The sequence below is a fragment of the Camelus dromedarius genome, chromosome 5 (assembly GCF_036321535.1).
Source record: "Camelus dromedarius isolate mCamDro1 chromosome 5, mCamDro1.pat, whole genome shotgun sequence".
In the NCBI taxonomy this organism is placed as follows: Eukaryota; Metazoa; Chordata; class Mammalia; order Artiodactyla; family Camelidae; genus Camelus; species Camelus dromedarius.
Window position 1 is genome coordinate 20,468,265 of NC_087440.1, and position 23,701 is coordinate 20,491,965.

Sequence of the window (23,701 nt, forward strand, 5' to 3'; positions counted from 1 at the left end):
GTTATTAAGTTACTGAAATGATTAGATAATATTACTAGAAGTAGAAAAGAATGGTTCAGATACAGGAGCCAGACAGATCTGGGTTCAAGACCAAGTTCACTAATGGCTATGTGATACCTGACACCGGAGTTAATCTCTGATATGGAGATAGGTGGTTGTGAAGATTAAATGCATACAGTATGTAGCCCTTTCTCCTCATACATTCCTGTTACACGAATGTTACACGAAGCGCCCCCCCCCCCCAATTCTAGTGCAGACATTTTCTGGGCAAGGAGTAATGAGGGAAATACTCTGACTCACTTTTTCAATCAACAAAATTGATTGAACCTTTATAGTATGTTAGGCAGTATGTATTTGGACTAGCTTTCAAAACTCAGTTTAAAACAGAGTGCACGATTAAGATGGGAGAAGGTGCCTCCCTCATTTTACATCCAGTCTCCCAGCAATTTCAACCTTAGGCCGGGTCCTGGATCCTCTCCTCCTCGAAGGCGGGGACATAAGGGGTCTGCCCTGTTTCCCAGCCTAGGCCCTCCCAAGGTGTCTACACCACCCTTAGGCTGCACAGCGCCCCAGTTACCCGCCCAGGAACATGCGGCTCCAACACCTCAGCCCCTGCAAACCCCGCCCCTTCGGTCCCTCAGACTCCTCCCCCAGGCACTGGCTCAGGTCCACCCATTCTGCCTTTGCTAGTTCCCGCGCTCCGGGCCGGACAGTACCTGGAGGCCACTCCGCTTGTTCCAAGTGAAAATGGACCCTGGGTACCCGCTCAGGGCCAAGAGCAGTTCGTGGATCATTCCCACGGCGGACGTCAAGTCCCTGTATCTGTCGCACCCTCCTCCAGAGCCTCACCAGGTGACCACGGAGGCGAACGCTCCCTTCTCTACACGCACACAGGCTCCCGAGACTGGCAGTTCTTCTTGACTTTATCCGCACAGACAGTTGCCGCGGAGAGCAGACGGGAAGCCGGGAAGGGGTCGGCGCGCCGTGTCCCGGAAGTGCGCCGCGCTCTGCTGGGCCCACCCGCTAGCTCCCGCCTGTGCTCCGCGGGGGAAGGAGTCTTAGTGGCTTCCCCTGCGCATGCGCCTTCAGCGCCCGAGTCGCCCGCTCGGACTTCCGGTTTGGGAGCTGGACTAGGAGGCTGAAGAGACCCGGCTGGAGCCAGACCCCGAGTGGGTGAGGCTGGCCCGGAGACAGAGATGCGAGTGGGTTGAGGGACAGCCCGAGAGGGAGAAGCTCCCAGGGGTGGGCTGGAGGGTGCTTTCAGGGCGCCTTAGCCCGGTGGGAGGCCTCTGGAGGGACTCACAACGGCTCCGAGAGTGACCTGGCCGGAGGGAGCGAAGACAAAGAGGCCGGAACCCCGCACCCGCCGTTCCCTGAGCTGAGCACCGGGCCCGCGAACCCTGCAACGCTGGGAGCGCCTGGCTAGCACCCGAGTTCGTCTTCAGGAGACCCATGACTACTGCCCCCTCGGACTCCCCCTCGCCACCAACCTAGTGTAACTCTCCCCGAGCCCACCTGGCCCTCGATTCAGGAGCCAAAACCAACTTCTCCAGTGCGCCAGGTTTCCCATCAGTAGTTCCCGGATATTTGCTGAGCGGTTACTTATGCTGTGAGGGAAAACAAAGACCCAATATTCAGTACTTGATTTTTGTTTGGGGTGGGAATGGTAGTGGTGGAGTCTGAGGGGGCGGGGCGGATGCGGAGGTACTGACGGAGATCAGCTGCGACCCCTGGACAGAGGCTTTTTATTGCCTTCAGCAGGATGGTGACATTCCTTTAGAACTGTCGAGCTCCAGGTCTCCCATATGGTTCGAACTCACTGTGCAACACTGGTCAGGGGACCTAAATGGGTCAGATTTGGGGGGGGGGTGGCAAGTTGCAGACAGTACTTTACTATCCTCAGCTACTTCACCGGACTGCCCTGGAAGTCGCCCAGAAATGCAGGTCTGTCACCTTTATGCTCCGTTTTGGCTTGCTGTCCTGAAGTTGGTGCCACCTCAGATGGCCTCGCGGAGCATATGGGAAGCGAGGCCAGCTCTAGCAAGACTTTAGACATATGAGTGTATTCCTTCTGATAGTGCCATCTCTCTCTGCCCTAGGAGGACACTTCTTACAGAGAGAGACTCATCTGCAGGTGATTCTCCAAGGACATGGGAAGATAGTGTAAGCCCTGGAACCTAGACCCATAAGTGGAGGGAAGCTGCTTTCTGCTGTGAATGATGGCCAAACCCACCCTGAGAGGGAATGGCACTAACTCTGAGACCTTCCGACAGCGCTTCAGGAGATTTCATTACCAGGAGGTAGCTGGGCCTCGGGAGGCTTTCAGCCAACTCTGGGAACTTTGCTGTCGGTGGCTAAGGCCGGAGGTGCGCACCAAGGAGCAGATTGTAGAATTGTTGGTGTTAGAGCAGTTCCTGATCGTCTTACCTGGGGAGATCCAGAATTGGGTACAAAAACAATGTCCAGAAAGTGGAGAGGAGGCAGTGGCTCTGGTGGAAGATTTAGAAAGAGAGCCTGGAAGACCTGGACGTTCGGTGAGCAGGGAGGGGGAATTCAGAAGCGTTGTGACTGGGAAGGGGCAAGATAAAAGGCCAAATTAAAGGATAGTCAGGTTTAAAGAGGGGCACAGTCTCCCTTGGTGATGCTTATACTTCTAGTCCTTTAACAGCTAACTTTTTCAGATAGACCTTATTGGGAGATGCTGTCTGGGTGTACCTTTGCCACCATGTCATAATTGAGTTATTCCTAGTTTCATAGTTTTTTACTTAATAGGGAAGAAAGGGAAACTATTTTATAGCCTGTAGTTGGATTTACTGTTTTAATCTTTTTCTTCTGGCATTCCAGCTGCTCTAAGCTAATGGAATAAGAAAGACCATTGTTTGGTATTAACTACCCCCACCCTCCGCCCCAGCCCTAGCCATGTCCCAAAAGGATGATCTCTTTTGGGGTATTAAATAATCTCCTCTGGGAATACCCCTAATTATGACCTTGCAGTGACAATTCATGGGGGTTGTTTCTAGGTCACAGTCTCTGTGAAGGGGCAGGAAGTGCGCTTGGAGAAGATGACACCCCTGAAATCATCACGAGAGTTATTAAGTGTTCGGCAGGAGTCAGTGGAACCCCAGCCCAGGGGTGTACCCAAGAAAGAGAGGGCAAGAAGCCCAGACCTGGGACCACAGGAGCAGATGAACCCAAAGGAGAAGCTCAGACCTTTTCAAAGGAGCGGTGAGGAGTAGATTCATATGGGAAGACAGGATGCCATTCTAAGTTGGGAAGTAGGGTTGGGAGTAGTGAGTGGGAAAGGGATTTCAGGAATGAGTGGAATTGTAGAGTATGCAGTTTTGGGGGACCTCTTGAAGGCATGGAGTTTAGCTCTTTGCTGCAATAAGAATTCTTACATTTCCTCTCTTGATAAGTCGGCCAGAGGATGGCCCCCTAGTTTTTACCAGAACTTGGAATTATTTTCTTTCCTCCTCGTAATGATGACACTAGATCAGAATTTTCTAGATGAAAACTTCTCTGTACTTGAAGACACATCTTCCTTTTAGTCATTTTCCTTCTGCATATTAAACTGTATTTGTTTCTTTAGGCTTTTCCCCAGAAGCTCCATTCTTCAGACATACTAGGTTTTGTTACTGTCCCTTGGAACCTTAGAAGTTTTCTGAATAGCATGTTAATTGTGGGGAATTAAATTACATATATCATTCCAGTGAAGGTCTGGTAGGTAGAGGCAGAGAAAGAATTTTACTTCAGAATTTCACTACACTTTCTTTCAGTATAGCTCAACTAATTATTTGATGATTGTTGTTCACTCATTACTCCCAGGACTCTTAGTGCTTTCCCCATTGTCTTTGTGCCTAGTGCTGCTTATTCTACTTGATTCTGTAGAACTTGTTTTTCTTCTTTGTACTCTGCTGAACTCCATTTTGTGTGTTTTTTTTTCCTTTGATCACTTCTTTAACTCATTGAGGTTGTTTTGAATTCTGATCTTATCTTCCAACGTGCCAGCCTTCTCCAGCAGTCTGGTAGTGGTCTCTGTTTAGTCATCCTGATGCCATCCCTCAACCCCACAGACAGACTTGCACAATTAATCAGCTTTTGAACACCTACCATGTGCTTGACACTTTGCAGGAGTGCTCAGTAATAATAAAAGGTTCTCAGAAGAGCCTACAGTATGATTGAGAACATAAATATATGCTGAACTAAACTGTATCGAAACAATGACAGATAATGACTTGTCACAGTTATGTGAGTACAGCAGGGGTTTGGCAGAGTGGGAGACAACGGAGGGCTGTAGGGAAGGCTTTACAGGGACATGAGCAAATGCAGCTCTTGAAGGATGGTTAAATTTGGATAGAAGGGAGGGAGTTAAAGGCAAGGCACAGAGGGGTGAATAAACGTGTGCTGTGTTCTGGAGTTGGGTCTCTATGAGTGGGCTGTGTGTGGTGGGCGCTCAGGTTAAGGTTCAGCAGTACATACAGCATGTGAGCTCAGGAAGCAGGAGCCTGGAGGTTGGGAGGACCGTGACTGCTGCAGTTCTCCGGGTCTGAGAAGAGGGCTAGACTCGGATGGTGGCAGAAGGGATAGATATATGAAGGGAAAACCTTTAGAATTTGGTGACTGAGTGTGAAGGAAATGGATGAGCTGCAGATAGTCTCCCCCTTGAAATCACTCTGAGTTTAATTCTCTAGCCCCACGTGGAGAACTACAGTTGACTCTTGAACAACGTGAGTTTGAATGTCCTGGGTCCAATATACACAGATACCCTTCATTAGAAATTACGACAGTACTGTGGCTGGTTAAATCTGCAGATATGGAGGAACTGTGGCTGTGGTAGGTGGAGGGCCTACCGTAAGTTATACTCAGATTAACCCCCACGTTATTCAAGGGTCAGCGCTGTAGGAGACAGGAGGTGACTGTTTCCAGCCGTGCTAGGACCTGCCTACAAGTGATCAGGAGGGCTAGGGAGCAACTTGCAACAGAATTATCTGCTCCGAACACATGACAGAACTTTCCTCTCTTGTCAGCCTGCTCTGGAAAATAAAATAGTTCTCATTTTTCGAGGTTTCATGTATTTTCCCACTTTCTTCTACCCATTGAACTTTCTGAAAACATATTCTTAGACATTTTCTTTATCCCTCTTGGCTAAAAAAGGCAGGTCTGAACTCAGAGGTGTTTTTTATGATGAGTCAAAAGTATGATATTTTTTGTTTGCTTCCCTGCAAGCAGGATTTCCACATCCTAAAGCCCGTGTGGTCTCCAAATTGGAGCAAGGGGAGGCACGGATCCCAGATCTGGGCTCAAAGGAGAAGGAACTCCCAGGAGGCAGTCACACAGGAGGCAGACGAATGCACGCTGATCTGTTACCATCCAGGAGAGAGAGAAGCTGGGTGGAACAGGATCACTGGGGCTTTGAGGACGAGAAGGTGGCAGGTGTGCACTGGGGCTATGAAGAGACCAGGACTCTCCTCGCAATTCTCAGTCAGACTGAGTTTTATGAGGCTCTCCGAAACTGTCATCGAAACAGCCAAGTGTACGGGGCTGTAGCTGAGCGGCTCCGGGAGTATGGCTTCCTCCGGACCCTGGAGCAGTGTCGGACCAAGTTCAAAGGTCTCCAGAAGAGCTATCGGAAAGTCAAGAGTGGCCACCCACCTGAGACCTGCCCCTTCTTTGAAGAGATGGAAGCTCTGATGAGTGCCCAAGTCATTGCCCTGCCCAGTAACGATGTGGAGGAGACAGCCCCTCGCTCTGGACTGGTGGGCAGCGAAGCTGAGCCTGAGGAGCTGGAGCAGGAGGGCTGGCAGCACGAGGAAGGGGAAGAGGCCCTGGCTGAAGAGTCTGACAGTGACGAAGTGGGCCAGGAGGCCACCCCTCAGGACCCCAGTAACTCCACCACACCTGTCCTCTTCCGAAGCCCAAGTGGTAAGAAGCTTTTCTTCTTGGGGTTTTAGGATTAGACTGAGGAATTAATGAGACTGGATGTGGAGTCAGGAAGCATGTCACCCACCAGCTTTGTCACTTAAATAGAGAAGAGAAGCACTTCTCAGTTCTATGTGTATTTCACTCTCGTGTATGAAAATCAGTGAGCTAGTAAGTGGGGAATAATTTTAGATATTTTAGAGAAATACACCCAGGAAATTCAAGAGAGTCCTGAAAACGATTATCACTCCTTCCATTTATTTCTCTAAAATATTTTTTAGTGATTATAAACTCACTGAAGGCTAAGAAAAACTTGGCACTGTATTATCTTTAAGGAGAATATTTATGGAGCACCTTATGTGAACTGGTGTTTTATCTTTTCTCCTCCGAACTCAAAGTAAGTTTATTATGTATTAATTTTTACTTAGAATAGCATAGTGAGGGACCACCCAAAGTTGAGTAAGCATTCTGTGAGTTTCCTCTGAGACTCGCAACACACACTGGCATTTTAATGGTACTAAGAAGTCTTAGAGCAGGAAATCCTGTATAACACTCTACGCTGAAATATGATTTGCCCATGGAATAACTTTTAAATATTATTGTTGATGTTATTTGTTTTGATGGGAAGAAGTATGAATCAGGAGGCTTTGTTCCTAGTCCTGACCACTAATCAGCTGTCTGACCATTTCAGTTTGTATCCAATATAAAATGGGGCAGGGCAGCAGAACTACTCAAAGTTGCAGGTCCTCTGAGAACAGTGATCTGTTTCTTCCATTTTTTTTCTTATTACATGTGTGCTGTTACTTTTGTTCTGTCCTGGTCATCTGGTCTTCCTGTCTTGCACTTTTAACTTTCACTTTTCTCTATTCTTTTTCTCTTTTTGTCAACTGGAATAAGTTTAGGTAAATCACAAACGTGGCACATGTGCTAGCTGCTGTTATTTTCATGATCTTTGTTCTTTTTGTCTTTTTCCACTGCTTTTTCTGTCTTGATTCTTTCCACTTCTTTACTTGCAGCGAGTGGGGGGTAGTGGAAGCAATGTAACCTCCAGCTGGCTCTCATTGTAAGAGAGCAAAGCATTCTAAGAGTTTGTGTAGATTTTGGAAACGAGGTATTTTTACTTTTCCATCTGGGAGCCCTGGCTTAGGTGATCTTTCAAGATGCAGATGTTAGGACTAAGGAGTTGAGTCTGTAAAGCCCTGGCTGAAGTGGTGCTGAAATTTCTCTTCTGGTGGCAGGTGTACACTGGGGCTACGAAGAGACAAAGACTTACCTTGCAATTCTCAGTGAGACTCAGTTTTACGAAGCCCTCCGGAACTGTCACCGCAACAGCCAGCTGTATGGAGCAGTGGCTGAGCGGTTATGGGAATATGGCTTCCTGAGGACACCAGAGCAGTGTCGGACCAAGTTTAAAAGCCTCCAGACCAGCTATCGAAAAGTCAAGAATGGCCAAGCACCAGAGACCTGCCCCTTCTTTGAAGAGATGGATGCTTTGGTGAGTGCCCGGGCTGCTGCCCCGTCCAGTGATGGCCAGGAAGAGACAGCCTCACACCCCATCCAGGAGACCAGTGAGGCCGAAGCTGAGAAGCAAGCTGAGGAGGCAGACGAGGAGGCCACAGAAGAAGATTCTGAAGATGATGAAGAGGATACTGAGGTACCCCCGGAGGCTATGACCCGTGCTCCAGTCTTATTTCAGAGCCCCAGTGGTAAGATCCTTTTACTTCTTAAGGCATGAATAGCAAAGGGAAGGCAGTGGGATTTAGGAGAAAAATCATCAGATTGAAGACCAGGAGGACTGGCCTCTGTACACAGCAGTCATGGATTCTTCTTGTGACCACCTTCTCTCTTCTCCATGTTTCCTGTCTGTTAAAGCACTGGTTTATACCACCTGCTCACTGACTTGCCTCCTCACACGACAGCATCAGTCTGAGATGGTTGCAGACTTTGTAAATTTGCTGTCACCTGCATGTGAGCTGCTAGGTTATTCGGCAGTTTACCCAGCAGGGAATCTGAAAGCTGACATCTCCCAAGTAGCTTGTCATGGACGCAGAGTAGGATGAAGTTGATTTTTTGTTTGGTTGTTTTTTTTTTCCTTGGCAGGGGGTGAGGTAATTAGGTTAACTTATTGTTTACTTATTTTTAATGGAGGTACTGGAGATTGAACCCAGGATGTACATGCTATGTGTGCGCTCTACCACTGAGCTATACCCTCCCCTCCATGAGGCTGATTTTTAAAGTTTCTCCTCATTTATGTTTTTTCTTCTAGTTTCAGCTTGTATACTAGCTTTATGCCTGGTTTATTCACATATATGAAAACCTGATAACCTCTGTTTTCAGACATACTTATGCAAAATTCTGAGATTTCTGAGGGAACTGACCCTTTAAATCTTACTGTGTAAGGGAAAAAAAAAAGACTTCACTATGGCTTCCCACCTTGTGGGAAGAATTATTCTGATTTTGGAGTCATATATATGTATGTATGTGAATCTGGACTAGGTTGTTTACTGGCTGAGTACCTTAGAGCAAGTTACTTAACCCCATAAGTTTGTTTATATATTAAGACTGATCTCATAATATTGATATAAATGAGGTATCATGGTGAAGCACTCAGCACAGTGCTTGGGCAGTAACTAAATAAGTTTTCTTTTCCAACAGTTCTTTAGATCAGCATTCTTCAAGTGTGCTCCATGGAACATCGATTCCACGGAGCTACTAATATGTTCCACTAAAAAATGGCTTCTAGGTTTAGGAAATGCTAAATATCCCTCTTGGAGGCACATAATTTATATTTGCATATTTAAGGTTCTGAAGTCTCATTTAATCTAATGAACCTCTGTTTCATGGGGCATCTCCTAAGACTGGGCTTCTGGGTAGAACTGTTGCTTTAAGGAGTACACATACAGGTTGTCACAGCATTCTTTTGTTCTCAGATTTAGTCCAGGGAATTTGGGATCCAGAGTTCATCTGAAAATTCTGCAAAATCAAACTAAATTTGCAAACTGAAAATATGCAAGTAACTGCAAATTCTCATAGCCTAGGCCCAGAAGCCTAGAATAATTAAAGCTTAGCCGGGGCATTAAAGTAGTACTTTTGGAATATCTAGTGATTATTTTTTCACAGATAAAGAGAATGTTTTAGAGAGACACTTCCTAGCAGAGTTTCTCTCTGAGAGGGCCTTTTGTTCTTTGAAAGACACCAAGTATTTTTTTATTCTGTTTTCACTCTCAATATACTTTGGAATATGAGGGGAACAGGACTTATGTAGCTCTTTTTTGATATAGAAGTTTCCTAGAGTTTTCCTGGGCATTCCCTTCTACTCCATTTAGTTACTGATACCGTGAACTAGATACCATGAACATGAACGAGATACCATGATAGGCCTGAGATGAAGCAAAGGTACAGCATCAGAAGGTGTTTTTCCTGCATAAACATGGTGATAATCATCTCAGATCTGGTAGGTTTTTCTTGTTTTACTGAGAGGATTTTCTGAAGATCCCAGGTATCCTGGGAGAGTTAAAAGAACATATTAACCAGCCCCTACATAAATGAGAAGCATGTGACAGGTTACAAGTAGAGAAGTAAACATTGGAATTTTAATAGATGGTAATTATTTGGGATTTAGAGTGCCCTAATTTTTATCTTTGATCATTTAATGTGATACTCACTTAACCCTGGCACATAGTATTTGAGGACATGGATAACTTTTAAAATTCTATTCTTATGTCAGGTTTTGAGGCTGGATTTGAAAATGAAGAGAATCTAAAACGGGATATTTCTGAGGAAGTACAACTACATAAGACATTACTTGCAAGGTCGGAAAGGAAAATCTCCCGGCATCTTAATCAGGGTAAAGGCAGTGAGAGTGAATGTAGATCAGGAAGACAGTGGGAAAAGACCCCAGGGGAAAGAAAAGGAAAAGCGACGTTCCCAGAGAAGAGTTTAGGTAAAGTTTTAAGTCATCAGAGACCGTACTTGGGAGAGAGACCCTATAAATATCTCAGATATGGCAAAAGCTTTGGTCCAAACACCCACCTCATGCATCCGCTATCCCAACAAGTGGAAAATCCGTATAAATGTGCTGATTGTGGGAAAAGCTTCAGTCGTAGTGCACGCCTCATTAGACACCAGAGAATCCACACTGGAGAGAAACCTTATAAGTGTCTTGACTGTGGGAAAAGTTTCCGTGACAGTTCCAATTTCATCACCCATAGGAGAATCCATACGGGAGAGAAGCCATATCAATGTGGTGAGTGCGGAAAGCGCTTCAATCAGAGCTCAAGCCTTATCATTCACCAGAGAACCCACACAGGAGAAAAGCCCTATCAGTGTGAAGAGTGTGGGAAAAGCTTCAATAACAGTTCTCATTTCAGTGCACACCGGAGGATACACACAGGAGAGAGACCCCACGTGTGTCCTGACTGTGGAAAGAGCTTCAGTAAGAGTTCTGACTTACGTGCACATCACAGAACCCACACAGGAGAGAAACCCTATGGCTGTCATGACTGTGGCAAGTGCTTCAGTAAAAGCTCTGCTCTTAATAAGCACCGAGAAATCCACACACGAGAAAAATATCTGTCACAGTCAGCACTTAAATAAGCCCCTGAGGGTCTATGAAGAAAACAGCCTCAATACATGCACTAAAATCATTTGGAAAAGTCTTCCAACAGTGAGATCCATCTCCTCATCTGTGCCCTACTAGTTTAGGAAATACCCTGAAATTTACCCCACTGTTTGTTCCTATTTCTCCTGGATCTGGAGTCAAATTCCCAAAGCATCGTAAGAATGAAAGATTTCAGTCCCTCTCCTTGTTTGAATTGACAGGTAACACCTTTCCCTCTCAGTGCCTGTGTTGTTCCCCTAATAGAGAGGACACAGTAGTAGGCCCTATGAGTTTGATGTCAGCCTTCTTTATTCATCCTGTTATTCAGCTGCATCTCAACTGGAAAAATCCATCACAGCAGCACTTCAGGGAGAAGTTGTGAGACTTCTCATTGAATGGGTCTAGCTCTTTGTGCAGTAATGGAAATGCAAAAAAGAATGACTTTTCCTGCTCACTTAAGCCTGTACTCAGAATGACAGATCTGTCACGCACACTCTTCATTTACCTTAAAGGAGGAGAGTTTAATGTCCAGCTTGGTTCTGACCTGTGAATCATCTTGTCAAGAACCTAGGTGTGCTATATGGGGAAACAATGTAAACCTTGTCTAAGTATTGAGGTGTGAACCCTGGATTTCTTAAGTTTCTTCCAAGCCCTAGAAGCTTTGGAATAGAATAATACTGCACTTATAGCACCTAGTTTGATTTTTAAATTTTTTTCCTGCTCCATCTCATCTGAATTTCATCTGTCTCTTGTGGTCCAGAAGCCCAAAGAGCAAGCCAGATGAATGTGGTGACAGGAAAAGCAGCTAAAGCTGCCAAGAGGGAACTGTCCATATTCCACACACCCTAAACACCTGGCCTAGTGTTACACACCCTGTGGACACTCAATACTAACCTGCAATAAGCAGAATCCACCTGCCACATTCCCATGGATTGGGAAAACAGACCGCTTTGTGCCAACAACTCTTTACCCTAATGGTAACAAGGACAGATTGTCTTTGGTCAGTGGAGTTGACAATACTTGCACACATGTGCGCACATATTCAACTGTGTACATCTATTTTTAAAAGCAGCTCTTCAAACACAAATGTAATTCTGACCTTTATAATCAAATCATATTGAAATAACTGCCCGTATGTTCATAGTACTATGATGAGCCTGTACAGCACAAGTTAAACACACTCCATCCTTATCCGTACAGTCTAAGATAGTGTCCATGACACTGACATGGACAAACACTAAGTGCACATATATAGCTGCCACAGTTTTAGGGAAATCTAGAAAGCTAGGTAGTAACACTATGCATAAATGTGAAGGTCTAATGCATTAGAGTTTGTGAAAATTTGAGAGGTATTTTCTTTCATCAGGAAGACTTCATGAAGTAGAAGTGTTCAGAGGGAAGGTTACTGGGTAAATGAGAGCAGGAAGAACTTCCCAAAACTAACTGCAAAACTGAGTGCTGAGTGGGTAAGAAATGGGAAAACTGGGGCGCAATGGAGCAGAAGGCAAAGGACAGATTGTAAGGAAGGTGAGACAAAAGTTGGAGCAGTGCAAAATGTAAGGGGTGGTACAATACAGGCTTTGTAGGAGGCAGAGAGATCTGGTCAGCTGAAGCACCGAGTGCCAGAGACACACGAGGAGGTGCTCCCATCCTCCAGAGTAAACTGGGGCCCGTGCTATGCCAGGAGACAACTGGGTGGCACCCAGGAAGAAGAATGAGCAGCTTTAGGGGACTGCTATGGGAGACCAAAGTCAGAAACTGGTATCTTGCAAAGATACTTTGATGGGCAGGTCAGAGGAAAGAGGACTGTGAGCAGATGGCTAAGGGCTGGGCTAAGTAGCTGTTTCATATTCACACGTAGTTAGAGTCCTGTGCCTGGACTGAGAGGTGGGGAGATAGATTCTCAAATTCACAGCTTACTGTGATAGATGAGAGACTACGTAGCACTCTGGTGTTGATGGAATCTCCTAATTCCTAATTCTTAGGAATTCTCAGTTATGTTGCCTAAGCAGACAGGAAGATGCAGGAAACACCAGTATGAAGCAACACCTCAGGATCTGAGGCAGTTTAGGAAATGTGCTATGTTTTTTAAAAATAAGAGATTCCTGTCTTCAGTGTATCTATGTACAGTCTTGTTGAAAAAGCACTGGTTGTGGTATCAGCAGATGTGAATTCTGGTTCCAGATGTCTTGTGTGTAAGTCACCCTGCCTCCATTTCCCTTTCTATAAAGCAGAATAATGTTTACACCTTCATCTGCCTCTCAGGGATACCATGTTAATAAAAATTGTATTTATAAAGTGCCCAGTGTTTCCTCAGGTTTTTAAAATGTATATATATGCAAAATTATGATTAAGGTGTTGCTGGTAGGAAAAGATAAATCTTTACCTGCCTTTTTTGGCTCTCTGTGGGGTTGCTCCAAGCATGTCTGTCTGAATCTTTATGTCCTAGGCTGAGAAGCAAATTAGAATGTGGTAAAAGAGAAATTAGAATGAAATTCCTCCCATAGTATCTGTATCCACATCCATTAGGACAAACCTTTATCACCTGTCATAACTGGGTATGGAGAAGGAGTCTTACTTTAAAAGACCCAGGACCAGTCCGCCAATGTCCAGACGAAGAGAATGTGTGGACGGAATAGGGCAAAGGCAAAACTCTTGCCAGGGAGAACCCGGTTCATCTCAAACTAGTTCATGAACCATTATCCGCGACTCCTGAGGATGGAAGAAGCAAGAAATACTACATGGTCTTCCAACATTCCAAGAAAGAGAAACCAGGCCCAGTGTTGGGGGAGCAAGAGGACCTATGTGCCGCTCCCTTTAATACCCAAAAGATCTTTGTGGGGACAGACTGGGTGGCAAGTGCAGCAGAAGCAGCAAGAATATATTAGCAGGAGCTGGACAGTCATATCTGTTCTCATCAGTTGTTTCCCTAGTACTGTTATTTCTTTTTCTTTATTTCCCCCATATTATCATTCTTCCCTTTATTACTTATTCTCTGTGGCCAATGCCATAGAACTTAGTATTATACACACACGTATATACACACATACATGCATGTACATATAGACCTGCCATTTCTCTTTCCCTGTAATCTGAGTATAGAGGCTGTCACATCAACTCTATAGAGAACTGTTTTTATGGTGGAGGGAAGATGAGCTATGAGCCTAATGATGGGTCAGTTTTCTCTCCATTATTCGATTCAAAATCTAAAATGAAACTTTACTTCTATACACTCATAATTATCCAGTGAGATGCATGTCTCAAAAGTTTTGACATATGAAATGTTACCTAGTATCCTCTGCCACATTACTTAAAGTAACAGATGTTATATGGAGATACTTTACTTAGGAGCTTAAATTCCTTCTACATCCACTATGGGCTCCTTCAGAAATAAAAATCTGGAACAATTGGAAGTCAAATTAAAGGCTGGAAATAGAAGTCTAAAGTACCCTAGAGCCCAAGAAATGTCTGGCCAGCATAGTTTCATTATGGTCAAAATAAGAAAAGGTAAGATAGGGACATTTAAAAAAAAAATCACGACTCCGAGGGGATTAAACATGAGAAGGGCAAAGCCAGATCTCAGCTTTCTGTCACTAGGTCACCCAAAGGAGATTAACCCTGGCTACTGGGATTCACAAAAATCCATGGTATGCAGTGTGGCCTCGAGTCAGCAGTTGTGGGGAATACTTAAGTGAAGGGAGCTGATTAAAGTAAGCACAACCAAATACAGAGCAGTCATCAGCTTAAAGGTTTTGTTCTCCCCTCTCTCCTCACGTTATTTAGTAATTTTAAAACTTTTCTGATCAGAAACTACTTTGATTTTCTTGAAGTTTTATGACCACTAATGGAGAGGGATTGTTAAGTCAAAATCACCACTGGAATGGGGAGTTCAGTGAGCAGCAACACTCAAGTCCCTTCCAGCGAGCAGCACGGAGGTGAGCCATGGAAGACCTCAGAGCCTGCTAGTCAGCTTAAGACTGACTGACCGGGCGCCCACCATGAGTAAGGTGCTGGTGTCGGGGCCCACGGCACTTGGCTGCTGTGCTTCCAAGGGAGGGAGTGGTGGGTGGTTTACTAAGTGGGTAACGGCAGGGAGAGATCCTGGTTGCAATACATACTGGAAAGTACTTCACCTTATTACAGCTTAAAAATGTAACACTCTGGGCTTCAGATGATTCCACTTCTTCCTCAGTTCAGACTTGGTGCTGTCAGAAGCAAAGATGTAGCTGATGGATTCAGAAGACAGATCCCACACTTGAGACTGGGTCAAATTAAATGTTTCAGCTGCCAGCTGGTACTCCTGAGAAAGGTGTGTTGCAAAAACACCCTTATCATCAGTCTGTCAACATAAGCAAGAAAATTTCAAAATGAATGAGGAAATGATTTTTTAAAAAACAGCTTCTGTATAGAGTCTTATTTTCCTATTTACCATGCTTCTTTTAAGAGTCTAAACGGGGGCCTATAAATGTATCCATGCATATCTATAACAAAACAGGCTTGTTATTCTTTTTAAAAACAAAAGCAAACACCAGAGCAGTGGCTCTCAACCATGGCTGCATATTAAAATCACCTAGGGAACATCTGTGCCCAGGACACCCCAGATCAAATAAAGCAGATCTCAAGGGATGGGTGCTGGGCACCAGTGTTTTTGTTGCTGTTGTTCCCCCAGGTACTGTCCAGGACCTGCCCCCACAGAGCCAAACCAGAATCATGCTGGCCCTTTGCAGCCTCTCATGCCCCAATCCCCTGTCACTCCTCTACTAGGGCATCACCCCCAGGCATGCAAGGAGGTCAGCTAGGTAGTGAATGTCTACCCAAGGCAACTGAGGGACTACAAAGGAGCAAAATATCCCACAGAGAACACCTTACACAGATCACGGCAGGATGGGCAACGCTGTACCAGAATCCAAAATGATGCCGGCCATAGCTCGGAACTGTCTGACTTTTGACGTTTGAGGTCAAACAGAGTTCTAGATGAAGGAGGGAAAAGGAAGAAGCCTCTTATTAAAAGCAGGTTAGGAGACTCATTCGATGTTCACCAAGTAGACACGAGAAATCTTTCCAAACTATGCTAATTTTCAGTAGTTCATTATTTTACAAAATTGACCTTTCCTTACGTGTGAAAATTTGCAGTCCAATTAGTGTAGTTGTGTGGGAAATATTTGCTGTAGTTTATGTGTAGCAACCGTACCAGGCAGGGAATTAACATCCCCTTCACAGCCACGTGCTTCCTCCTTTCTTTTCCCACAATGGAGAGGAAAGAGGAGTGTGATAAGCCAGTCTCCATGAAGAAGGCAGGGAAGCAGCGTGACAGGGGAGCAGAAGGAATCTTTGCAGGGCTGCTGCACTTCTTCCTGGTCTGACAGTGGAGGCTAAAATAAAGGTAAGAAAACAGTAGCACTGCCTAAGGGTTTACAGTAACACAAAAAGCCAAGGGCAGAAACAGACTTCTTCCACGGCTTCAAAGAAAACCTCTAAACTCCTTTACTCAGATAACCATCCATTCATTGCCTGCTGCAAGTATGTCCTTCTTAAGGATGACTTCTACGATGATCAAACTCCTGCCTTGAAACGCTCCCTGTACTGGGCTCCCCCAGCAAGACTAAAACACTTCACTGACTGATGGACGGTGTCTGCTCACATGAAGGGCACAACACCGGGCCACTCAGGCTGAGCAATGGCTAACCCAACCCCACCACACCAAGTGGTTTCTAAGATTCTCTAGTTTTGTGGATGTTTAAAAATTTCCCTAATAAAAAGAAAAAAAACCTCACCCATTATGAACTGCTGAAAAACTCTATAAGTGGTTAGACAACACACCTACACAAGTGTTAACTGCAAACTGTTAAATACTTAAGTTCAGCCAATTCATCATTTAGTAAAAAGCAGCCAACTGCACCTTTCCCTGTTCCCTTCTCCAACCATCCAACTGAAAGTGGTTCTCTTACCATTCTATTGGCCTGTTTAATCTTCCTCAAAGAATTTAACACTGACCGTTTTCATGTGTATTTGCTTGCCGTCTTATCTATGCTAGAACTTAAGTTCCTTGAGAAAGAAACCTTGTCTGTTTTGTTTACTGCTGTATTCCCAGCAATCTGAACAGTGACTGGAGCAGAGGAGGCACTCCATGAGTATCTGCTGTGAAGTACAAATAGCTCCAGGTATACACATGTAGACAAACAAGGGTGTGATGGTCAACAGACACATAATAATATGACAGGAATTTTGCAGAAGTATTAATTTTTAAATAAATGTCGCACACTTTCATAACATATATTAGTTTGGTTAAAGGCATTTCAAAATACCAGATGACCCTTATTCCTTCAATACAATACAGAGTTCCAGGAACTGAGGAAGGTGGCAGTGAACCAGACCAACAAGGGCCCTGCTCTCATGGAGCTTATATTCTAACGGGAGCTAAGACTTCCTGTTACTTAAGTGAGGCTGAGAAAGCATCAGTTAATTTCTAAGTGACATTTGTATATTTAGAACAGTGCTTTTCTCCATATGGCCTGCAACCTGGGGACTCGGGGAGGAAGGGGCAGAGGGTTGTCTGGAGGACTTGAAGCCTTGAGCCTTACCGAGTGGTATCTGGTGCTGCCTCACGAAGTCCACCAGATCCAGGGACCCTCCCTCAGAGGAGCTGAGAAACGTCCCATGCCCGATCCGATCCGGAAGCAGATCCAAGAGTACTTGGGTTTCTTTTTTTTGGTTTGGAATCTCAAAGAAAAGAGAAAGAGGGAATCAAAAATCCTCTTTTGATGGTTCTTAAAAGTACTTTTTTCTATAGCCAGAGACTGTTCCTCTGGAAGGTAATGTGGACATTCTGGGAAGCTAAGCGACTCACACCTTACAGTTCTCTCCTTTGCCTTTTATCTTTCCACTCATTTCCTAATGTTCCTCTAGATCCATTTCAGTGATAATAACGATAGAGTCAATAAATGATATCTAAGGACCTATTTTGTGCCCTTTCACATACATTCTCCTTTAAACCTCACAAGAATCAAAGTATTAATATGAAGAAATCAAAACTCAAAAAAAGTAAGTAATTTTCAAAACCAAAACCTTACAACTTTATATGCTTGTGTTCTGTGTTGTGTGTATGTATTCATATGTATTAGAAAAAGGCCTGGAAAAAAAATATATAAACACAAAACTACTAACAGGAGCAACTGGTAAGCAGAACTAAAGTGGGAAGGGGACCTTCCATTTTTTATTTTTTTACTTCTACTTCACACTACTTCTCTACACGTGGATTTTCTTTGGATAGATATAACTTTTATAGTTAAAAATATGAAGCATTAAAAAGAAAAGTTGTCTAAGCTCATAGAGCTGGTGAATGAGAGACATGAGGGCGAGGCCTGGCTCTGCCTGACTCCGGGCTCAGGCTCCATCCACCTCCAGTGCGCCTGTGCTCTATCCTGACAAGGCTCGCTACGTACAAACCACAACCACCATGAAAACGTCTAGCTGTGCCCTTCACCTCCTAGAGACCCTAAGTGGCAAATGACCATAAGATGTTGAAATGAAATGTTTTATAACCAGTGGGTCAAACAAGAACAGCAAGAGAGGCCAAGGTAAAGAGCAGGTTCTGATGCTGTACACAAAGACCAGAAGCAACTGGCCACACGCTGGCTGTTCCAGTATACTGACCAATGGCTTCAATCTGGCATCAGGTCAACTAGAGGGTGTCCTCTGCGTGAAAGATCTTTTTGATCAGAGCGTGGAAACATGGATCCTAGATTTTTAAGTTCTGCCACTAGATTACTGACTCTCTGCTTGTAGATGTGAAAAACACCCAGTATTGACAAGAAGCTCCAATTTTTCCCCAGTCTTTAAATCGTGATCCCATCTAATACTCAAAATAACCATGCGAGGTAAACAGACTAAGTATGACTAAGTATCCTTTCCTGCTTTCAAGAAACAAATCCAAGTTCATCAAGTTGTAGACATTAATTTTGTACAGCGTTTCTTGCATGTCAAAAAAAAGAAAAGAAATAATTAAATAGGTAGAAGTCCTGAGGTAGAAAGTAAATCTATCTGTAAAATGGGGAAACGTGCAGGAGAGTTCCTTGTCTGCCTCACAGGGATGTGCTTATTCAGAAGGGGGCTGTTCTTTAGCCACGACCTGTGCATTATCTGTCTCTGCTGAGCCTTATAAAACGATGAGGAGCTCCTTCCTTTCTTGCCAGCAGCGTATGTGATACATTCAGGTCCCTTCCCCTGTGAGGACAAGTGAGACAAACTCATGCTTTTCTCAGTGTCAGCTTGCCAGTAAGAAGGCTGCTGATGGAAAGTCAATGCATCTTCTCTAGACAGATGTCATTAAGCTGTTTTAAGGACACAACTGTAGTGCAAGTCAACAGCCACCCCAGGAACTATAAAAACAGTGACACGAGGGACTAAAGCAAGTCATGCCTTTATCATTATAATGTACACAGAAATATTTCTACTTTCTCCGTCTAAAAATGTTTTTCCAAGCCAGGTTTACTTTTAGTCATTTATAAATGATTACTATCTTCCATTAATTATTTTCCATTGTAATCTACCCTCTCCAGGCTAATTTTACAATATTTATTTACCTCTGAAAGATGCAATGCCAACTTCAAACCTGATTTTTTAGCTTCTAAAAGAGGTTCCAAGAAGTCTTTTGTTTGTCCTGCCTTGAAGATAAAAGTTGAAATGAGGCTGTTTGAGTCTGGGCAAACTGAAGAGCTGGGTATTCTGCCTCAATAAACAAAAGAATAAAATAATAGCAGGAAAAAAATGGCAGATTGACTCATTTGCACGTTTTGTCTAATGTGCTACATTAGGGAATTCAAAGCTGGCAAAGAACAGTCCTTTGCATTCAAGAATCTTAAATCAAGTTTCAGTGAACTCGAGATCAATCAGCTAAGCTAGACGTAACAGTCACCAAACTTTAGTTCTGGAAGGATATGTATTCAAGTACTGCTAAGGAGCAGAACTCATCTGATTCAGGAATCGGCATGATTAGTAAAGAAAGCTTCTATCAAATGGGCAGATGAAACAAGGCCAGAACAGCCCAGGTTTAGACAAAGCCCTAAGAACCAGTTTCCTGGGACTCTCTAATTCAATGGTTTTCAACCAGGGGCAATTCTGCTCCCCCAAGGGACATCTGGTAATGTCTACAAACATTTTCAGTTGTCACAACTAGGAGGGTGCTGGTATCTATTGGACAGAGGCCAGGGCTACAGCTAAACCTTATAATATACAGAATTATTTGGCCCAAAATGTCAGTAGTGCCACAGTTGACACTGTGATAACAGTGTGACACTCTGTTTGAATCTGACCTTCAAGAAGCTCTAGGCCAGCCTTTCTCAACTGGGGGTTCTGTGAGATAATTAAGCCTTCACCATAATTAAGCATTAGACAGGGATTGTATATAATGAGTTAACTTTTCTCTTATGTATGTAGAATGTGTACCACCTTCAGAAAAATGAAGAAAATAATCAAAGTCATGCAATTTTTTTTTTTTTTAGGCTTAATTCTTTCATAGAACCCTGATTGAGAGCAGCTGTGCAGACATTCTGGTCATCCAGGGCAGAAGAGCGCTTCACGCACACAGAGAGTCTGCTGGACCTCTGGAGAAGGAAGGATGCTCCAAGCCAATCTTTACCCCACAATTTGACTCCACCTTTTAGAAGGAAAATGTATTTTGGAAAAATAACTTACGTTAGGGTCACCACTGAGGTCGAGGCCAAGAACTGTATCCTCAGAAGAAAGGAAGAACTCTTCAGCAAGTTTAACAGTCTCCTTGGCTACTGAAGGGCCACCTCTTCTGTCGATTGATATCAAATACCTTTAATATAAGAAAAACATAGCTGAAAACGAGTACTGCGTGGATGAAAACGACAACCCTGAGTATGGCAGGAGAGCGGAGAGAGACGCAGGCTACACGGAATTCATCTTACTGGGAAAAGTCCGGCCTGACTGACCTGACATCTTTTTCCACCAGAGTGAGTGAGACATAAATTCCTAAACAGCACCAAATACCTAGCTGGTGTTCAAAATAAATTGGAAACTGGATCTAATCTAGAGGCTTAATCAATCAGGTCAGATTGAATTTTGGGGCAAAAGGGTTTCATAGGTGGTGGTGGCTCTTTCATTAGGGGGCTTAGATACATTATTTCATTAAAGATTACAAGATTGGTACTATTCTAATTCTAAATGTATCCAGTAGCTGATACAAATTCATTCTTCACACATTCGCTGGAATTCTACAAGGAATCTAATACCTGGAGAACCCTTGTTAATTTTCCTCCAGCATTTATTAGTTTATCTATTTATTTACAAAATAAAGAAATCCCTCCAGCATTTATTTATTTTCAAAATTTAGATCAACTATATATAAAATGTAGTGTCTTTTCTTTTTCAGTTAACAATTTCCCCTGCCATTAAATAATGTTAGAAAACAATATAAATCGTATGCACATAACATAATGTAATTATCCTCTGACTGCTGGACATTTAAGGATGTTTTCTACTTTTTGTTATAAATAACATAATGAAGAATCTTAACATTAATCAATCTATTTCTTTAGGATACATTTCTAGGAAAGAATTACTGGGTCACAGAGGAAAATTATTTTATAGATCTTAATACACAGTGCTCTTTAGAGATGTTTTTATTAATTACACATGCTCACCATCAGTTCAAAAACACTGGTTATAACCCTTTTATGGGGGGAGGGGGGCTATTGATATAGCATTATAATATTTCTTTTTTAAATTATCTGATTTGTGAAGTTAAACAGTTTCTATACATTTACTGGCCATTTGTATGTCTTCTTTTCTGAGTTCTCTTCTTGTCTTTTGTTTGTTTTTTTTTATTGGGGTATTAGCCCGGTTAGGCTTAATTTTGAGGGATATTATAGGCAGAAACTATACAGTTAGCTTTCTTTCTTCAAGGACTTACTAAGCCCTGATTATCTGCCAGCTCTGTGCTAAGTACTCCAGTACTCACTGAATTTACAGTCTTGTGGGTGAGTATGCACACACAAACAAAACAAGAAAATTTCTGATCCTGTTAAGAAGAGTGCTGTAAAGGAAATCAAGGGGGTGAATAGAGGATTTGGGGAGGCATTTTAGATAAGGGGGTCAGGAAGGCCCCTCTGAGGAAGCAACAGCCACACTGAGACCTGGATAATGAGAAGGCAGCCATACAAGGATATGGTGGAAGTGTGTTCTCGGCAAAAGTAACAGAAAGTACAAAGGTGCTGAGGTGGGATAGTCTTGGCCTAGTTGAGGAACAGAGGCCAGGTCAGTGCGTGGTAAGTGACAAGTGGTCCAGATGAAGCTGTTGAAGTAAGAAAGGCAGCCACATGGGACCCTGGAGGCCACAATAAGAAGTCTGGATTTTAGCTCAAGAGTCATGGGAAGCCATCCTTCACCAGAGCAACAGGACTCAGAGCTTTACTGCCACACGAATAAATTCAGAATTGCATTCTTAACTTTAAATGACAGAGTTCTTGACTGTTTTTTTCTGTTATAAGATAAAAATCAGTTACTGGTTGATTTATAAAAATCCAATATACCCATGATCGAAAGAGTACATTTTTCACATTCTAGTTTTTTAAATGGTGACCATTAAGGTACAAGACTTCTCACCTAACATCAATGTCTATGTTTTCTTCTTTGGACTGTTTTATACCTTCAAGTATAGATTCCACATAAGTCTTTTTAGTCATTCCTGGAAAGAAAACAAAGAAAATATTCGTAAAGAGATCATCAACTATTTCATCCTTCAGCAGTAACATCCCTATGTGAACAATTATATTTTCACTTCAAGTGTGGCAAGTGTGTGGTTAAAGATGAGTTATGGATACATTTTTGTAAATGCTAACTGTACTTTAATAAAATTGAAAAAAAATGAAATACTAGGAAAATGAAATAAAAAAAGGCATAAAATAAAAATACAAGCCTGTTTAAAATTATTCTCAAATTCAACAGGCATAAAAGTCTCTCACAACTTGGTATGAAAATTTTAAATGCTTGTTCTAACAAAACAAGAATTACAAAATCCCTTTTCTAAGACCTGTCCTTAAAAAAATACCAAATTTTTTTTTCTCTATTAGCAGAATGTTCTCCTGTTGGCCTAGGAAAAAAATCCTCTTGGGTTCCTTTTCCTTCAGCCCTGCTCAGGCTCAGTATTTCTTGCCCAGGGCACTAGAGGTGTTCTTTCAAATTCGGGTGTTCAAGTCCTCCCCTTCTGTGGGGCCCTGAGAAAGCTCTCCAGAACAATCTCCTCTAAAATACTCTCATATCCCAATTATAAAATGCTTACTTTTAAGTGAAAAATCTCTAGAAAAAAAAATGGAAAATTATAGAAAATAAAAATAATCTGTAATCTCACCATAGATAACCAATGTCTGTTTTTCTAAGAGTGAGTGAGAGTGTGTGTGTGTGTGTGTGTGTTTACGTATGTATGTATATGTATATATAGTTTTGAATAGATGAGATGCTACTAGGTATATATGTATCCTGTTCACTCATTTAACACTGTGTTCTGAGCATGTCTTTTATGTCATTAAAGTGTCTTTGCAACATTTTTTAAAGTTTTTTAGAAAATTCTTTCGGGGGAGTAATTTGATTGATTTATAATGGAGGTACTGGTGACTGAATCAGGACCTCATACGTGCCAGGCATGCACTCTACCACTGACCTATATACCCTCCCCACTTTTGCAAATATTTTTAATGGTTGCCAAATGTTCCATTAATCTTTATTTGACTATTCCCCTATTGCTGCTGACTTAGGTTAACATCTTCCTTTGAATCTCCATTTGAACTGTCTCTAAGGATTGGCAGTTTCCTTCTCTCCTTCCCTTTTACTACCCTCACCAGCGTAACCTGGAACTGACCCTGCAGTTTAAAAATGTGAAAAAAGAATCTTCTGTTTGTCCCATGTCAGCACTTACTTTACTATATGTAGTTTCAAAAATTTTACCCCCTGAATGATACTGGGCTACACATGTCAGGATGCAAAATGATCTGAACACAAAGTGCTAAGAGGGACCCATTGACACCATACAATATCTCCTGATGCTGCTCTTAAGGAAAGGGGGTCCCAGGAAATTTCTGCAGACCACATCTAGGTCCGCCCATCTCCAACCAGAGAGGTTTCATCACAGCACAGGTTGCTCCTAGCCTATGATAGATACCA

The 23,701-nt window shown here is 43.1% G+C and overlaps 3 protein-coding genes across 15 annotated transcripts in view; 1 reads left to right on the top strand and 2 right to left on the bottom strand.

Moving 5' to 3' along the window:
* TUBGCP4 (tubulin gamma complex component 4) overlaps positions 1-855 on the bottom strand; it is a 39,149-nt gene extending 38,294 nt beyond the window's left edge. The window contains exon 1 of the mRNA XM_031453208.2: positions 717-855. Within this exon, the coding sequence (XP_031309068.1) occupies positions 717-794 (78 nt within the window). The 5' untranslated portion in view covers positions 795-855. The remainder of the gene's footprint in view (positions 1-716) is intronic.
* A 243-nt stretch (positions 856-1,098) lies between these two features.
* Positions 1,099-23,088, top strand: ZSCAN29 (zinc finger and SCAN domain containing 29). Of its 10 annotated transcripts, none has more exons than XM_010994947.3 (6): positions 1,099-1,202; positions 2,100-2,534; positions 3,021-3,225; positions 5,230-5,922; positions 7,158-7,625; positions 9,647-12,820. In XM_010994947.3, the coding sequence occupies exons 2-6, from the start codon at positions 2,217-2,219 to the stop codon at positions 10,513-10,515; spliced, it is 2,553 nt and encodes an 850-aa protein (XP_010993249.2). In that variant the 5' UTR covers positions 1,099-1,202; positions 2,100-2,216; the 3' UTR covers positions 10,516-12,820. The 10 variants fall into 10 exon arrangements, with proteins under 10 accessions (XP_010993249.2, XP_010993251.2, XP_031309062.1 ...); XM_010994949.3 differs by having other exon boundaries at positions 1,121-1,173; XM_031453202.2 differs by lacking the exon at positions 1,099-1,202 and adding an exon at positions 1,473-1,561.
* Positions 1,506-23,701, bottom strand: part of ADAL (adenosine deaminase like) — a 29,827-nt gene continuing 7,631 nt past the window's right edge. For 2 of the 4 annotated variants that reach the window (XM_031453215.2, XM_031453212.2), the window contains 6 exons: positions 22,148-22,229; positions 20,213-20,339; positions 19,102-19,182; positions 17,101-17,239; positions 15,389-15,489; positions 13,486-14,858 (listed from right to left, as the gene is read on the bottom strand). In XM_031453215.2, coding sequence (XP_031309075.1) covers positions 14,664-14,858; positions 15,389-15,489; positions 17,101-17,239; positions 19,102-19,182; positions 20,213-20,339; positions 22,148-22,229 — 725 coding nt within the window. In that variant the 3' untranslated portion in view covers positions 13,486-14,663. Of the gene's footprint in view, positions 1,608-9,790; positions 13,232-13,485; positions 14,859-15,388; positions 15,490-17,100; positions 17,240-19,101; positions 19,183-20,212; positions 20,340-22,147; positions 22,230-23,701 lie in introns of those variants that run through there. The other 2 variants (XM_031453214.2, XM_031453213.2) reach the window with 2 other exon arrangements.

What these genes read in the sequence shown, in the direction of transcription:
- ZSCAN29 (XM_010994947.3), top strand. Translation starts at nt 2,217, where the DNA reads ATGATGGCCAAACCCACCCTGAGAGGGAATGGCACTAACTCTGAGACC. An exon ending in CTGGAAGACCTGGACGTTCG is followed by an intron (nt 2,535 to 3,020) that starts GTGAGCAGGGAG and finishes GGTTGTTTCTAG; the next exon opens with GTCACAGTCTCTGTGAAGGG. An exon ending in CTTATTTCAGAGCCCCAGTG is followed by an intron (nt 7,626 to 9,646) that starts GTAAGATCCTTT and finishes TTCTTATGTCAG; the next exon opens with GTTTTGAGGCTGGATTTGAA.